This window comes from Pimephales promelas, chromosome 13 (assembly GCF_988280905.1).
Source record: "Pimephales promelas chromosome 13, fPimPro1.hap1.1, whole genome shotgun sequence".
NCBI lineage: Eukaryota > Metazoa > Chordata > Actinopteri > Cypriniformes > Leuciscidae > Pimephales > Pimephales promelas.
Window position 1 is genome coordinate 11,043,505 of NC_142781.1, and position 18,372 is coordinate 11,061,876.

Genomic DNA, 18,372 nt, shown 5'->3' on the forward strand with positions numbered 1-18,372 from the left:
ATAATGTTATGAGCAGGTGAGAAACGGTGTAGTAGTGTGGGTAATGTAGTTGCGTGGAACTAAATCCCCACTTCCGGCAGTTGGTGAGTGTGTTGAAAAAAAACTACATTTCCCGTCAGCGTCGCTATAAGCCCCGCCTCTAATGGAGGATCAGGAAGCAGTAGGCGTGTTTTCGTGCTGTCATATGGAGAATGGCATCGGGACTGTTCAAATGTGTCGAGTGCAACGAAGATGCAACCGAACTGTATCGAGACTACAGCCATGGCATACTAAAGCTCACTAGATGTGTGAGTACATCATTTCTAGTTTAGTCCGGTGTTATCTGGTCTGAGGTTAGCATTCTCACAGTTTAGGGCGGCCTACTGTAACTTAATGCATAGATGGAAGCACGCTGATATCTGATATTTACTTCATTTACATTTATTCCTGTATTTATATTTTTCTTGTCTGAAATCCCCATCTGTTAAACACGTCCTACTAACGTTACGGTACTTTTAAAGAATTCAAATAAATTAAAAATGCTAAATTATCTGATGCTGTCCATCTTCCACATCTCATAAATACATAGGCTATTTAATGCCTTAAAAAATACATAATAAAATTAAGAAATTGATGTTTTGTCTAATATTGCCATTAATATCTGTAGAAATGTTTTTGTAAATTAAAACAGTTTTCCCTCCCTTTGCAGAGTTCATGCAAGAAGCCGGTTGACAAATACATAGAATATGATCCAGTTATTATTCTGATAGATGCCACTCTATGCAAAATCCAGGCTTTCAGACATATACTTTTCAACACTGAGATCAATGTGAGTAAAACGTATTTCTACTTTACAGAAAGTTACCCTAATAGCACAAGTAAATCTCTGAGACATCGATTTGATGTCTGCATTTATGTCTGCAAGATGTATTTTTTAGTGCTGTTTGCTCATCTGACTGCAATATGTCTCTAGGACGTTTCCTGTTAGATGTCATATAGACATTTAGAAGATGTCTTTAAGATGTTTACGGTTTAGAATGTGTGTAAAACTGCTTTCTAGGACGTTATTTTAGATGTTTCCGGTGCTTTTACACAGCAGCTGTTTTGCAGATTAACAGATCTTTAGCAGACATCTTACAGATGTATCTGTGCTTTCTACCAATTGTTCCACAATTGGTATAAAGAGACTGACTACAGCCATCCCAGATAGCACAAGTCTATTTGATGTAATGTTTACATCTGGAAGACGTATTTTTAAGAGTGTTTGCTCATCTGGAATACGCCTTTAGGAGGTTTTCTGTCAGATGTCAAATAGACGTTTAAGATATCAGTTTAACATGCATTCTAAATCATTACATCTTAAAGACATCTTCTAAACGTCTATTTGACATCTGACAGGAAACGTCCTATAGACGTATGGCAGATGAGCAAAAACTCTTACCAGATAGCACAAGTCTATTTGATGTTATGTTTACATCTGAAAGACGTATTTTTAAAGGGTTAGTTCACCCAAAAATGAAAATTAAGTCATTAATTACTCACCCCCATGCTGTACCAACCCCGTAAGACCTTCGTTCGTCTTCGGAACACAAATGAAGATATTTTTGATTAAATTTGAGAGCTGTATAACTACCACATTGGCTCCTAAGGGACTGCCTCTTGACGGCCCAGAAAGTCAATGAAGAAAATGTTTAAATATCCCAAGTGACTACCGTGGCTCAACTATATGTTTATCAAGCGACGCGAATACTTTTTGTGCGAAAAAACAAACAAAAATAACGAGTTTATTCGACTATTTCTTTTCTTCCTTGTAGGCCAGAAACGAGATTTCCTTAGATTTCCACGACGCATGCGCGAGAATTGCGATCTGAAGTAGTGTAAGCTGGTGTAAGCAGATAGCAATTCTCGCGCATGCGTCGTGGAAATCTAAGGAAATCTCGTTTCTGGCCTACAAGGATGAAAAAAAATAGTCGAATAAACTCGTTATTTTTGTTTGTTTTTTCGCACAAAAAGTATTCGCGTCGCTTGATAAACATATAGTTGAGCCACGGTAGTCACTTGGGATATTTAAACATTTTCTTCATTGACTTTCTGGGCCGTCAAGAGGCAGTCCCTTAAGAGCCAATGTGGTAGTTATACAGCTCTCAAATTTAATCAAAAATATCTTCATTTGTGTTCCGAAGACGAACGAAGGTCTTACGGGGTTGGTACAGCATGGGGGTGAGTAATTAATGACTTAATTTTCATTTTTGGGTGAACTAACCCTTTAAAAGTGTTTGCTCATCTGGAATACGTCTATAGGACGTTTCCTGTCAGATGTCAAATAGACGTTTAAGATATCAGTTTAACATGCATTCTAAATCATTACATCTTAAAGACATCTTCTAAACATCTATTTGACATCTGACAGGAAACGTCGTATAGACGTGTAGACGTATTCCAGATGAGCAAACACTCTAAAAAACGCGTCTTCCAAATGTAAACACACATCAAATAGACGTGTCTGTGATGTGTGCTATCAGGGTATATTACACAAATAGCATAGTATTCCATTGTAAACACAGTCTCTCTCTCTAGATCCACTGGAAACTGTGTGTGTTCTGTCTGCTGTGTGAGGCGTATCTGCGCTGGTCCCTCCAGCAGGGGTCCCAGCACAGCAATGACCCCGCTGACATCATTCGTTACACCAAAGAATGGGAGTTTTATTGCATGTTTTCACTGGCTGCACTGGGTAAATCATTGTGTTTTGTACTGACTAATTGGATGGAAATATTTAGATGCACTAATTGAGTTGTTGGGTAACACAAAGTAGTGTACAAGTTATGCATATTTTGAAGGTGTTATGAAATACAGTATTTAGGGGTTTATAGCCAATGCTTACAAAGGCTGCATTTATTTAATCAAGAATGCAGAAAAAAACAGTAATATTGTGAAATATTGTTTCAATTTAAAATAACTGTTTGCTATTGTGATATATTTTAAAATGTAATTTATCCCTGTGATGCAAAGCTGAATTTTCAACATCATTACTCCAGAAAACATTTCTTGATTAACAGAAAGTTCAAAGTTCAGCAGCTCAAGTGAAAATTAACTCAAAATGATTTTTTATAAAGCACTGCATGTTGTATTTAATAAATTCAGATTAGATCATTCGGATCATTCTTTATGAATGTTTATGACTGTTGTCATTAAATGTCATCTGGTAAATTATGACACTTTTAATGCAAAGTTGACATTGTTTAAAATGTCTTTTGTCTTGACATTAACCAAGACAAAAATGTCTTGATATATATATATACATACACACACACACAGGCTTTAAATGAGCAGTTTAAAATAAAAACATTTGCTAATAAATTACTTGTAATTTTTGTTGAAAACAAAATATGGATAAATATATGGATTTTCTCCATATAATGGACGTCAATGGGGACCAAGGTCCAAATGTCATCAATGTAAATCATCAATGTAAAATATTGCATTACAGTAATTCGAATATTGTTTGAGGGGATAATGTGCTTAATTATGTTGAAAATAATGTACTAATACAGAGATGCACCCTAACAGCGTGTGCTTGGTTTGGTTTCTAGAGTTGGCGGTGTTCTGCACAGGTGTGTTGGTCGTTCTCTGGACTGCGTGGCTCTTCTCCGCTGCTCCTTTTGACTTAACTCCGCTGTTAAAGGCACTTCTGCTGTCCGGCTATGGCAAAGTGCTGTTGATCCCGGCTGTCATCTGGGAGCACGATTTCTCCCCGCTCTGCTTCGGCCTCATACGACTGTTCGTTCTGACCTCCAATTCACAAGCCATTAGAGGTAAAGATCAACAAACACCTATATTCATGGAACACATGCAAGTTAAACACACTCTCTGGCAGCATAAGATAAGCCTACACTCTCTTTCATTCATGTAAACACCCTGAGGCAAAGCGAAACGTGTGCATAACACTCACAGAACCAAAGTAAATACTTTCTCTCTCTCTCTCACACTAAGGGTTCAATTGTTTGCGTAAGGTCCTGGAGGTACAGGTCACTCCCAGAAGTTCGTGTGGTCTGGAAAGATGTTTCAGCAACACTGTTATAGGGATATCAAAAGTATCCGTGTATTGGTTCTAAATTTAAACAAGCATTTGTATCATATCAAACGAACATGAATACTTACTTACAGTCAGTGTTACTTTTATTGCGTTACTCCCAAAAAAAGTAAGCTTAACTTTTTTTGAAAAGCAATGCGTTACATTACTTTTTCTCTCCTGGGCTGGACTTGCTTGTTTGTTTTTTAATAACAACAATAAAAAATCGATTTTTGGCAAATGTTAAGCCCCTTTCACACCAAAAGGGAAATGAATAAGCCTCAGGCTGAAGGAAATGCATACTTATGTGTGTACAGTAGAGGGCGCAACTCAAACAATCCTCTCAGCTTCTGCCAGTCTGTATTAAAGGGATACTACAGGATTTAGCATTAAGCTTTGTATTAGTAGAACACCTGTAGTATTTTCAAATTTTCCACCCTCATATCCTCCTGAGACGAGAGATTTATGTATTTTTTATCTGAAAAAAATCCCCCGATGACGCAAAAATCGTCATTTTGCGTCATCAGAGGATTTTTTGGCCAGATGCTAAAGACTACAGTCAGTAGTAGGGGCCGTCCCGCATGTTCTCAACCTGCCCATAGAGGGTGGGATCTCACTCACAGAATGAACACATAGTGTCAGCCATCTTTTTTTGGAAGCTAAGCTAGCAGGCTCTTGTTCTGCGGAGAAAGCTGAGTAGTAGGAAACTCTGAAAACGCTAGACGCTCTGCTGAAGACGTCATGCTTTGGGCGCTTGAGAGCGCTTTGGCAGTGCAGCATTTTTTCCGTTGAGACGTTTTGTTGCTATGATACAGAATATCCGCCGCACAGTTTACTTGTAACTGATTTCGCAGAAAAATTCGTGAAAAGATTTCGTGAAAAAAAACGCTCAGCGCCTCGTCACGCTCATGGCGTTTAAAAAATGCGGCGCTCCCATTGAAAACAATTGAAAACATACGCCAGGGGCGTGGAAAAACGCTTTGGTGGACACATGACCTAACTGAATTCATTCTGATTGGTGAATCTGAATGTAGTGTTTACATGAAAGCTAAACAAGTGATCGGTTGTTGTGTGTTTTAACATTGCTAAGAAAATTCCCGCTCCTCCGTGAGAGATACGAGACTGGTGCGTCTCACAGGTGTTGCTCATTGGTAATCACGCCACCGGCCTCGCACCGTTCTCCCGCGGCCCTCACTCGTCCCGCTCGCCACAGTAAACATAATGAATGGCGACTGTAGAACGCAAATGCCAAATGCCGAATTGTTGTTTAACGACTGCGCTCTGTTACCGGTAGGCGTGGCCTCCTAGGGCAGCGAAGCAAGTGCATTCTGGGAGTTGTTGTCTTTCATCCACATAAGCCAAAAATACATTTTATAGCTTTTCTCAGTCTAGAAAGCTCCAAATTCAAAAATAATTTCACATTTCTTTTACATATATGACCCATTTTAAATACACATTCATCTTTCCAGAGGTGAAGTATCCCTTTAAAGAACAATAACGACACTTTTATTTCTAAATGTAATCTAAAGTCATTTTTGCTTATTAGATCATTGAAGGTCAGCAGCAGAGGCATTGGTTAATAAAGTGAGATTAAATATATGAAGTATATTTGTGTAATTTAATAGTTAATTATAAAAGTTTTGCGTACATTTTCTGTTTTTATACATTTAGAGGAATACGGAATGTTTTCGTGCAAGTGTGCACATTTAGTCTTGAACTAAAATAGCCATCATGGTTACACAGCGCACACACACAACACATCCTCACTTTATTTCTCTCAACATGAGGACAGGAGAGCTGTCAGTCAATAAATGTGAAAAAGTAACTTGCGTTACTTATTTGAAAAAGTAAATATTTGTTGTAAATTGAAAAAGTAATGCGTTACTTTACTAGTTACATGAAAAAAGTAATCTGATTACTTAACTGAAGTTACTTGTAATGAGTTACCCCCGACACTGCTAACACTACATATTTACTAGCACATGTTATAAACTAGATTTTTTTTTAAGATACATTCTCCATGTTCCAGTGATTCTGAACTGCAGTCGGCGTCTGTCTCTCCTGGCGGTGTGTGGAGGCTTGCTGTTGGAGATGTGGGTCGCCCAGGCTTTAAAAACACTGCAAGTCTGTTCACAAGACTATCTGTCAATGCTCTAGACTGGAAGGAGACGAGGACTTCACCGTCAGGATTGTCTCAAACCTTTGACCCCATGTATCAAACAGTCCCGTCTAAATATAAATGGATGCTCTGAATTGATCCAAAGCATTTTTTGTGAAAGATTCAAGAGTCAACGAGACAGAAAGTTTGATTTATGAAGCTGTTTACCTTGTTAAATCTCAGATGCTTGGCATTACTTCAGAGATGTTGTTTGATTAAGATGTTTTCGTAGAAAGGAATTTGTTGTGAAACTAAATGAGGTCATCGAGAGCAAATTGTTCATCTTTACTATGGTTACCACATGGTTATGAGTTTGTACATGCATATATGCCTGGTATGTACTAAGCTAACCTCTTTGAAGAGCGGTAACTTGTTTTCACTCGAGTTCTCCTCATACACAGAAACTAGTCTTATATAGGCAGAAAAAGAGCAGGCCTGCCGTTTTCACGAAATCCTGTATGTTTATAAAGACTTTAAAGGCACAGCTTCACATTCCTGAGGTCATTTGTCAAATGCCTCCATTAGCTGTGCTGAGAGAAGACCGTAAATACCGTAATGACCTGAATGTCTGTTTTATAATGGCCGGTTTATGTATGGACTTGTGTATGGTGTAATCTATCTCTGTTACATAAATGTGAAGTGTGGACTTTTTCAGTATGAACTTGTGCAACTTGTTTTGAACAAACTCAGGGAATAAATCTTGCACTTCTTTGTGAAACCGCCCGGTGCTTAATGTTTTGTAACGGTTTAGTGTTTCTGAGGCAGTGCTGAGGGGGATTGTGGGCATTATAGGGTAAGTCAAAAAATAATATATAAATTAAATATATATTATAATATTTATTACACATAATGCAGTGGCATTTAAGAATATAATTACAATGAATTTGATGGATGGACAGAGACAGGCAGACAGACAGAGAGATAGATAGATAGATAGATAGATAGATAGATAGATAGATAGATAGATAGATAGATAGATAGATAGATAGATAGATAGATAGATGGATAGATAGATAGATAGATAGATAGATAGATAGATAGATAGATAGATAGATAGATAGATAGATAGATAGATAGATAGACAAACAGATCGATAGATAGAGAGATATACAGACAGACCGAAAGATAGACAGATGACAGATAGATAGATAGACAGACAGAGATAGATAGAGAGAGAGACAGGCAGGCAGATAGACAGAGTGACAGATAGATAGATAGACAGATAGATAGATAGATAGATAGATAGATAGATAGATAGATAGATAGATAGATAGATAGATAGATAGATAGATAGACAGATAGACAGATGGACAGATCAAACTGCATATTTTTAAACCTGTAGATTGTGCACAGTGTGCAGGTCTGAAGGATCTCTGTGTCCGCTTCACAGATCAGGATTGTTTAGGAGTCAGATGGCACGCTGATGAAGTCCTGAAATTAAGTTATCAAATAAGAAGAGAATGCAAGTTTGGGTTCCTCTCGAAATTCAAGTCAATTACTTTCAGTCATTCTTTGAATACTTGTGTTGTGTTTTTCAGATACTATCTGGGTACATTTCAAAATTCAACATCATTTTTTGTAGTTAGTACAAGTAAGAAAACTTAAAATATGACTTTAAAATCAATACCACTGATATAAAATATAATGTATAATAATAAAATATAATTTTAATGCATATAGTTCCTTTACTGGATGATAATTGGTCAATAAAATGTTCCAGTCATGCTAGAATACACATGAAATTATGTAAAAAAAAAAAAAAAAAGTCTTGCTATTCTTAAATTACTTTATTTATTTGAATAATCGTCAATACATTTTACATTTATTATATGTAATGTATTTATATTATATGGTATATTTAGAGGCCAACTGCTAAATAATAGCCTACAGGGCTGGTATTTTCTAGGTCTTGTGGTATTTTGATATGAGTTGTAAATCATTTAAATAACTCACATGGGTTTGGTTCCTGTGATGTGATAACCACAGTTCTGATAACCACAAGAATATGATGCACTTAAAACACATTTAAACTTTCTATGAACAATCACAAAGAGTATAGAAATGCTTGTCAGTATTGAATAATGTGAGAGGCTCACATTGTGAGCGGGCCTTTAGAATTCAAATGTCAAAAATGTCTGGCCACAAACCAAACAACATGAATTATAAGTGTACACTTATTTCACATAAAGTACTGCACAATTAATGTCACTAAATTGTTCTCAAACAGTTTTTCCAAACACTATCCCCATATTCCATTAGTCAAGCAAGCGTATTGACCAGCCTCAAACTCACACCATTGGTTGAGCCCATGTTCATGTTGCTGTTTATACATCAAAACATTATGCGGCCTGAATGTCATTTAAAATTAAAGGGATATTTCACCCAAAAATTAACAGTCAGTCATTACAAAGCAGCGAGGTTCATTCTTGCGTCGGGTGTCACGGTCGCACGTTTGAGCTTCTGTTTACCATATTTAATGAGCTCTATGTACGTGCGTTGATCAATGTGTTTACACATGAAAAAAAAAAGCCTAAATTAAATCTGGTTATCATATAAACCGATTATCTAGAAGACTGATTAAACTGTTTGATTCATATGGATTACTTTTACAATGTCTTTATGATCCTTGAAAGTTTTTGTGGAATGGACTTTAAACTCTCTCAGGTAAGGTTTCATTAAATAATTTGTATTTCGAAGTTGTACGAAAGTCTTATGAGTTTGGAACGACACGAGGGTGAGTCATGACAGAAGTAGGCAACTTTAATTTTTGAGTGAACTATCACTTTAAATCCTTGATTTCTTTAGAGAAATTTCTAAAAGTTCTAAAAGGTCTAATTTTTTTCAAGCTAAAATCGGACGTATGGCTACCACGGTCTCTGGTGCATGGGCAACACATCTTTCCCTTGTTGCGTTTTGAGCAGGAAAATCCCTGACCAACGTGACGCGGACGCATTCAATAAAGATTACAGTAATCCGACTCAATCTCCTGAACAGGTGCTTAGGCAAACTCAGGTGTGGATTTCCATTTAGAGATTTAGCGCACAGCAATAAAACACCTTCGTATGGAAACAATAAAGACCAACATCTAGCCTCCCTTTTGCTGAACACTGTAATTGTATCAGTATTGACACTATTAAATGTATTGGATATCAAGTTCAAGAAAGTACAGACCTGAGCAGTGGAATATCATATCATGACTCACGACTTCTTCATCTCCTCAATATATGGCATGATGTGACTTTAAATCTCGTTGTCAGTTTGTTTCTGCAATAACTCAGTGTTTTGCCTGTTAGTAATATGCCAATATGATATAACTATAATAACTTACTAGCTACTACAACATAGCTATTGCCTATATGTTTATAACATAGCATCTTTTAGGATCTTGCCTATTTGTTTTTAAAGAGGTCCTGTTATGATCAATTACATGTTCATAATTTTGTTTTGGGTGTCTACTAGAATAGGTTTACATCCTTTAATGTCGAAAACTCTATTTTCCTTATAGTTTACATTGTTGCAGCACCTGCTTTTAAAGGGATAGTTCACTTTGAAATGAATTTTTGGTATGTTGCTTACCTCAAGGGCATCCAAGATGTAGGTGTCTTTATTTAGTATAGTAGTTTCAATTTTTCAATTTATTATTAGGTCAAACCGTTGTTGTCTATCAGACATATATTGCAGGTCTATGGTCACCACCTCAAAGAGCATGCACAGAGAAGTCCAAATTAAACATGATTTAATGATTCGTAAATGTAAGTACACATTGATGGCCTAAGACATGAAACAAGCGGTTTGTGTGAGAAAACGAACAGTATTTATATCGTTTTACCTCTTGTAATCACAGCCACAACGCACCCGTGCCCTCAGATCACTTGGACATTGCTGTGATTACAAGAGGTAAAAACGATATAAATACTGTTCATTTTCTCACACAAACCGCTCGTTTCGTGTCTTACGACATTTACGAGTCATTAAATCATGTTTAATTTGGACTTCTCTGTGCATGCTCTTTTAGGTGGTGACCATAGACCTGCATTATATGACTGACAGACAAAAACGGTTTGACCTAAAAACATAAAAATTGAAAATACTGTGGAAACAAAGACACCACATCTTGGATGCCCTTGTGGTAAGATAAAACATACCAAAAATTCATTTCAAAGTGAACTATCCCTTTAACCTTCTGTCTGAATGTTTTAAAACCCGACTTCCAGAAAGCACGATTTGTCAGCTCTGATTGGTCAGCCGGCCCCCGGTCTGTTGTATCACCCAAAAATTCGAATTATCCCATAATTTACACACCCTCGCGCAATCATAGGAATTACTTTCTTCTTTCAGCCAGCTTTATAAAAATAAAAAATAAATAAATAAATTATAGGCAGGAATTATTTAAATGAGGAATAGTAGTTGTGACCAATAAGGGAAACCAGCATTTTTCCACCACGTAAACATTTCAAACAGTAATATTCATGTACATAAATTTATTATGTTGCATGCAGAAAGAGGAATCAAGTTATAATCTTCTAAATAAAATGGTAACTTTGCATTTTTATCCAGATCTGTGTGTAAATGCCTTGACATTTGGCTGGTAAATCAAATTAAAACAGGATATTGAAGGTTGTATGGAGTGCATTGCGTCATTAGAGACGATAATCCAATTCATTTATGCATATAGGTCAACCTGATATCATACGCATACAGAAAATTTGCATACTGTGCTGCACAGTAAACATAATATACCAAAGTAAATGCACAATATGCATATTTTCTCCATATGATAAATACATCAAGATGAATGACCCACATACAAAGTAGTATAAAATAATTTAATGTGTGAAATGCTCTAGACAACAACGCAATGCACAAGTCTGACTTTCCATTTCCAGTGTTGGATGAAACTGGAGCAAATCAGCTGCAATTTTTAACAGCCTGATCCATTATTAAACAAGTTAAGATATTTGTATACAAACTGCATTAAAGGGATACTCCACTTTTTTTTTTTGGGGAAATAGGCTATAATTTTACAACTCCCCCAGAGTTAAACAGTTGTGTTTTACCGTTTTCGAATGTATTCAGCGGATTTTTTGGATATTTAGAAGAATATCAGTAACCAGACAGTTTCTGGTCTCATTGACTTCCAGAGTATATTTTGTTCCTACTATGGAAGTCAATGAGACCAGAAACTGTCTGGTTACTGATATTCCTACACTATCTCACAACCAATTAGTACGAGTGATTCAAAAGTGGCTAATTTGTACTAATTCATACGACCTCACTCTATTTGTCTACACCCACTTGACGGTTATGTTTAGGGGCGGGGTCAGGGGTAGGTCATTCGTACGAATTCATACGAATTCGTAAAATATGTATGATTTAGCTAAATCGTACTAATTCGTACGAGCGAGGTCGTACGAATTGTTACGAATTAGCCACCTCGTAAAATTCAGATGAATTCCCATGAAATCAGGTTGGATATTCTTCTGAATATCAGAAAATCGGCTGAATACATTCAAAAACAGTAAAACACAACTGTTTAACTCTGGGGGAATGGTAAAATGAGCCTATTTCCAAAAAAAAAAAAAAAAAAAAGGGAATATCCCTTTAAGATGCAAATTAAATATAATAACCAGACACCTAAAATAATCAGTCTGAAATGTTTATTGAGGTATATATATATATATAATTCTAAAGTGACAGAAAAGTAGCAACAAAAACAGAGGAACAATACATTATATTTATTTCATATAGCTAACACGCATAATAAAACATACAAAATGTATAATTCCTGTATCAATTATTAATTCAAACACATCTGACAACTTTGAAAAACACATTCGAGAACATGGACCGACCAAAAACACCAAAGTCAAACACACAAAAGCCATCTAGCAGAATAACGTATACAAAACAACCGCAGAAATCATGTCAATACAAACCACGGAGATCAAAGCGGACAACATTTACTTTTACCGACTATGCAAATTACAAAAAACCAGGTGGGAATTTCCGAGCAGGATCACCGCAATAAATCACCGCGGGGTAGAAGATAATGAGGAGATGTGTTCAGGGGGGAACGTTCCGCCGTTAATGAGAGGGACTGAAACGAAGATGCTGGATGTAGATATGAAATTATATGATAACCCCGGGTTCAAAGCCGAGGTGCGTCAAGGCACGATGTGTGAAGTTCAGTGCTGCTTTTGGTCAAAGCACCTAAAGCCTTGTAGTTGCATAACAAGATCCTTGATTTTTCTCTCTCTCTCAGAATTGAGCCAAATAAGCAGGTTATAAAATGGAAGAGTGTTACAGTTGAATCAGAAATGCTGGGAATTATAAAAAGCGTGATTGTGTCTGCTGGTGCAAGAAAAAACACACATTTCAGAGCTCAAACACACAAGAGGTAGAACAGATTCTCTCTGCTGATATTGATATTCTTATAGATGAAACATCTCTGAAGCGTCTCAGTCATAATTAGTAGAGCCAGTACGATATTAACGGCCGATATTAGGCATTTTTCGAACTATCGGTATCGGCAGTTACAATGGCCGATAAATGAATATTTCAAAAATAAAATAAAAACGGACGAAACACGCTTGAACCATGTCATGAGTGTTGGAGTTGTATAGTTTGTCCACCAGTGGGCACTCTACGCCGTCCCTGTTGGCAACAGTCGTTGAGTTGGTCACGAGACATACATTGCTTGAATAACAATTAAAAGAACATCCCCATCAGTTCTCTTTAACATGACAAAATTTGTGACTATCATGTCCAGTTTTGCTGCAGTTAAATAAGCCGAGAGTGAAGCGGAATTAGCTAGTAATAGTTACGTTACATTGTTACAGTGTAGTTGACTGACTGTTTTTGTAACTTTTGACAATGTAACTGAAGTATTTCTTTAATAGCGCGTGACAGTTAAAGCAATGAGACGCATCATCTCTCCTTGGCCTGTTATATTGAAAACATATGTTTTAAAATTTGCAGTATGACGTTATCCATTGCGAAATTATGGCTCATCATAGACTAGCTAACCACAAAGCTAGCTAATGCCGCTATCAGTGGAAGACCGCTAACGTTAACATTAATGAGCTTTGGTTCCTCTGTTCTGTTGCGACAATAAAAGAAAAAAGTTTCTTTTTAAAATGCATTATCATATTATTTTAGTTAAAACTTAGAAATAACTAATGTTAGTGAAATCTGTTGTTTTGTTGCGCGTTTCTGAAAAAAAAAAAATAATACAAATATCGTATCGGCCTTCAAAATCCTTTATCAGTCAGGCTCTAATAATTAGATTATCCATAATGATGCACTTTTTGAATTCCAGGCATTCGATTCACACACACATCAAGAAAATGCTTACATTATGGCATGCTATGATAACATTCACAATATGGATAAAGTTTGGTGGATTGGTGGCCATATGCACTTGCTAAAACCACATTTCGAATACAGGTGACCTCATGTACTTTACGTCACATGACACTTATGCGATGATTCTCCAATGGAAGACTGAATCCAAGCAGCAATCATAAGGAAATAAATAAAACATCTACAAGACATGATCTAGCATAGGTTTACAGAAATTGGGAAGGAAATGTTATGGAGCTGGTTATTGATTGACTTATACAGTATATAGGTATGTTCATAACGAGTTACGCGATACACTAGCAAACTGGAAGATTTGAGTTTGGTTTTGGTGACGCTGTCACAAGCTCTTAGTGCTGGTTATATCGTGGACTACATTTCAGCGAAGAATAGGTAGCACTTTATTAAAAATTCATATTTTCGATAAAAACAAACCCCTGTTTCCTGTAAGCACCCAGCGAGCGACTGCTCAGCGAGAAATAAGACTTTTCGAAATCCGGAAGGGGTGAAGCGCCAAACCGACGGCTATAAATCCCCCAACAGAAGTTGATTTACTGTAAACATCATTATGAAATGATATGCTTCTCCCCTTATAAAAACGATCTTATAAAACATCCGACGTGGATTAAATCAGGAAGAACGAAAAAATACTATGTTGTATATTATACAATAAATAATAATCGTTTAGATTTCCTCTAGAACGTCTGCTGTAAAACTAAACGCCAGCAAACAAAATTATGGCACAGCTTGTTTTCCATCAACAAGAAGAAAATTAAATAACAACAGTCAAGCCTTTTATATTGTGATATGGAACGAGTCATGTATCCAGCTGTCCTTGGATGTCCCGTTTTTAGGAGATGTGTCATTTCCATCTGGCGTTTCGGTTGGCGTCAGACCGGATTCAGCGTAATACTCCTCGTCCTCGTCGAAATAGCCGTTCTCCATCCCGTACGGCCCGTCGGCACTGGACACGGCGGAGAGGTCCTGGCAGCTGCCCTTGTACTCCTGGATGGACTCGTGAAGGGACCAGAGCTGACAGAGCAGGGACATGTCCTGCTGCCGCAAACCCACCTGCGCAAACACACACTGGAATGAGTACGAGGTCAAAGGGACAACACGTTGCATATGAGAACAAACATTTACTTTGAAATCTACATGTGGTATTTAGCCATGCCATTTAATGTATACTTTGAGCTTGCATTCCAAATCTTGTGTCACCTGTTTTGGTTCTAGTCAGCATAAGGTCAGAACATGGGAAACGAACAGCTTTCTTCATCACAGGCGCATTTTAAACATTCGAACTGATAGACTGATCTCATGAAGTAGCGCGTGTATGACACGCCAATTCGTATTTCAATTTTTGGCGTGCTATCAACACGCATAATCACTTTTCAGCGTGTTTATGAACGCCATTGACTTTGAACGTTATTATATATAAATATATGACTTACCTCAACCCCGTCCCTAAACCCAACCGTCACTGGGGTTAATGGCATTTATGAGTCTTCCCCTACCATCCTAGGAAAAAAAAAAAAGATCGCTCCCCAGATCTACATTTTGCTTCGTTTCGCGCCGGCGTGTACTAACACACGGAATCACTCGGACATTAATGCCGTAGACATACACGCATACACGCGGATAGCTCAAAATGCGTAGAGATAACACGCCACTTGACTCGAAAGTGGCGTGTTTGTTTACGCAAAAGTCATGATGTCATGTTGGAACTGAACATTTTTTTAGTCTGGGTTTCCCCATGCTGCCTTCCTGCAGCGCGATTTTATTCACGCTGAAAGGCAGTATGGATACCATGGTCCAGATTTTCTCATTTAGGGAACCAATCACAGAACGGGGAGGGAGCAGCAAGACGATGACATCTATGCGTCTTTTTCAAAGCCCTCGGGGTCTTCGATGGTGTAGGCTCACGTAGCTGTCTGATTCGGAGCTCTTCTTCCCATTGCCTGAATGTAGGCAAGTCTCTTTCCAGCCTGGAAATTCGGTTTGAGCAACAATGGCAGGACTCCGGAGCGACTGTCACCCCTAATAATGCTAACCTCTCGGATAAACTTTTTTTTGATAAAAACATATCTGTGGAGTGTCCATATATACTTTCGACCCTCATGTTTATATTTTTGTTTACACAAAAATATCTTATCCATCATCTTCTTCCTTGTCTAATTTCTGTCGCTCTACATACATCATCTGGTATAATTGAAACGATTGGCTATGAGCTACATACAGGTGCATTTGATAGACATTCGTAGCACCCAATAAATGGCGCCTGGCATTCGTAAACCACGCCTCAAATAGGAGAAAATGTACATGTGGTTCCCAGACTCAAGTGTCAACGAGAATTGGGTCTGGGGTTAGCCAGGCTAAACGTTTTTTAGTTTTAAACATCAATTTTTTTTAAAAAAACATTACAGTCTTGTTCAAAGCAAACATTTTTTGGGTGTCGCAGACAAGTTTTGAACATTCGAATCGAACGTTTTGGGCATTACAAGGAAGTTAAAAACATACGAATCAAAGTTATTTTTTCCTCAGGAGTAATCGCGACATACAGATCGAGTTCAAAATATTTGAAGCAAAGATTTTTGGGCAAATGTAACTTTAAGAACCGAACACTTGCATTCAACACAGAAACATTTAAATGAAACACAGCAGGGAATCACAAGATGTTCAAAACACACACATACACTGTCTATATAATGATTTGAATGTTTAATTCAAATTCACTTCGAATGTTTCACAGCTGTTTAATATAAATGTCTCTGTGCCGAACACAAATGTTATATATATATATATATATATATATATATATATATATATATATATATATATATATATATATTTTTTTTTTTTGTTCTATTATCATTAGAAGCTAATATTTTTGGGGCAGTTAAAAAAAAAACATTTATATCGATAAGTTGTGGGCATCACAAGTAAGATCTGAATGTACGATCCAACCATTCGAATCGAACATGGAAATGAGTGTTCGAATCTTCGAAGTCAAACATTTTTTGAGGATTACGGTTACGTTCAAAACATTCTTCTGCCATCAATCACAGACTGGTTCCGAACATTCAAAACTAAAAACCACAGGCGGGTTCAAATATTTCAACGAACTTTTGACACCACTGGCGTTCCATAAAATGTTCGGTTCGCTCCATGATTATGTCCAAAACAAGCGGTCTCGACGAGACTCACAAGCACTGACAAGTTAAATGAACGCCTGCAGTCAGAAGAGAACAGCTGTTGCTTATTCCGCACACACTCACCATCTCTTTTCTAAGCAAAGCCAGGGCGGCATCCAGGTTAGCTGGTTTATTCGCCAGGAGACTGTCCGTGTTATTCCTTCCTCGACTCAGGTCGTCCTGAATCATGGTCTTCTTCACATACATCCTCTCCATGTCCCTCCACGAGCCGCCGCTGGAGTTCAGGAGTCCGCTCAGGCTCTTGGGCAGAGGCGGCAGACCCTCAATACAGGCCAGCACACCGCCCGCTGCTCCATTCCCGACCTTACCATTCATACTAACATTCACCAATAACACGCTCTGCTTACGGTCGAGGGTACAGTAACGGCATATGATGGTTTTCTTAAAGACCTTTACACCTTGACGTCGAAAAACCCATGTAACAGGCACCGCTCCGAACAACACCTATAATCTGTCGGGCTGCTGGAGTCCGCACTTCCGTTCGCTTTAAAGAGACCCTGCGCAGACTGGGCGTGGCCAATGACGGGGAGAGGGTCATTGAATATTCATGAGCATTAAGTTCTGATTTAATCTTTTCTTCTAATCAAAGCGCAGCCGGAGCTATTGTGTGGTAACCTACATTTTCATCACATGTATATTGTTTTGGTCAGTTACTGATGTGTTTTAAAATAATAATAATAATAATTATATATATATATATATATATATATATATATATATATATATATATATATATATATATATATATATATATATATTCGGTTCTAAAAAGAGATACTTGTATATTATATTCACTTTAAGAAGTGTTAAAAATAAAAATACTTTTATAAACATTTACATTCAATTCACATTTGTATAGCGCTTTACAGAAAAAGCAGTCCACACTAGACTTTAGTGTGATGTTATTATCAGAAGTTATGCATGTAAAAAATGTACAAAATCAGTTAGATAAAAAATGTATTAATTTAAACAATAATTAAATATTTTAAGGCAGAAACAATGAACTAATTGAAGTAATGAATACATAATTATGAGATAGAAAAATGTATAGCATTGGTGCATGTTGATATAATATAAATGTGTTGCATGCATGTATGCGTGTTATATTCTAATTTGGCATTGTAATTGTGATTACTCGGTGAAATCCTCTAATGGCAGCTCAGACCTTGGCTTGAACAACACATGGGCAGGAAATGGCCAGATGAATTGGCTGAGGGTGAGGTCAGGGCCGGGATCCCGACTCGGAACAAAGGTGTCAGTGGCAGGCAGATGGTGAACGCGATCGGCCACGGATCCGCCCCTCTGACACACTCACAAACACACACCCTGCTGCAGCTGGACACAAAGCATTGCCATGAGGCCATTACAAAGACAGCTCAGATGCTGCTAAACTTCCCTGTCTTCTTTACCAATGAACTGATATCTACAATCTGGCTTAACTTGTTATCTGGGTGACTCAGTGAGTTGGGATAAAGATCCGGCCACAGTGACCACAAGGTCGTTTTCTCATGTCCAAAAACAACAATGTGAAACAATTAGCTAAAAATTAACAATTAGCCAAACAATTCCAAAGTATCCAAACAATTCCAAAGTAT

General features: G+C 37.4%; 2 protein-coding genes across 3 annotated transcripts; one reads left to right on the plus strand and one right to left on the minus strand.

The window, feature by feature from the left end:
- The first annotated feature begins 153 nt into the window (after positions 1 to 153).
- On the plus strand, positions 154 to 6,924 carry arv1 (ARV1 fatty acid homeostasis modulator). Of its 2 annotated transcripts, none has more exons than XM_039692597.2 (5): positions 154 to 287; positions 689 to 808; positions 2,557 to 2,710; positions 3,570 to 3,791; positions 6,078 to 6,924. In XM_039692597.2, exons 1-5 carry the CDS (start codon positions 192 to 194, stop codon positions 6,203 to 6,205), a joined length of 720 nt encoding a protein of 239 aa, XP_039548531.1. In that variant the 5' UTR covers positions 154 to 191; the 3' UTR covers positions 6,206 to 6,924. The 2 variants fall into 2 exon arrangements, with proteins under 2 accessions (XP_039548531.1, XP_088974595.1); XM_089118469.1 differs by lacking the exon at positions 6,078 to 6,924 and adding an exon at positions 3,970 to 6,071.
- A 7,330-nt stretch (positions 6,925 to 14,254) lies between these two features.
- fam89a (family with sequence similarity 89 member A) lies at positions 14,255 to 17,253 on the minus strand. Its single transcript, XM_039693493.2, has 2 exons — positions 16,841 to 17,253; positions 14,255 to 14,636 (listed from the first exon to the last, which is right to left on the minus strand). Exons 1-2 carry the CDS (start codon positions 17,090 to 17,092, stop codon positions 14,361 to 14,363), a joined length of 528 nt encoding a protein of 175 aa, XP_039549427.1. The 5' UTR covers positions 17,093 to 17,253; the 3' UTR covers positions 14,255 to 14,360.
- Between the last annotated feature and the right edge of the window lie 1,119 nt (positions 17,254 to 18,372).

What these genes read in the sequence shown, in the direction of transcription:
- fam89a (XM_039693493.2), bottom strand. Translation starts at nt 17,092, where the DNA reads ATGAATGGTAAGGTCGGGAATGGAGCAGCGGGCGGTGTGCTGGCCTGT. An exon ending in CTTTGCTTAGAAAAGAGATG is followed by an intron (nt 14,637 to 16,840) that starts GTGAGTGTGTGC and finishes GTGTTTGCGCAG; the next exon opens with GTGGGTTTGCGGCAGCAGGA.
- arv1 (XM_039692597.2), top strand. Translation starts at nt 192, where the DNA reads ATGGCATCGGGACTGTTCAAATGTGTCGAGTGCAACGAAGATGCAACC. An exon ending in TACTAAAGCTCACTAGATGT is followed by an intron (nt 288 to 688) that starts GTGAGTACATCA and finishes CTCCCTTTGCAG; the next exon opens with AGTTCATGCAAGAAGCCGGT. An exon ending in TTTTCAACACTGAGATCAAT is followed by an intron (nt 809 to 2,556) that starts GTGAGTAAAACG and finishes CTCTCTCTCTAG; the next exon opens with ATCCACTGGAAACTGTGTGT.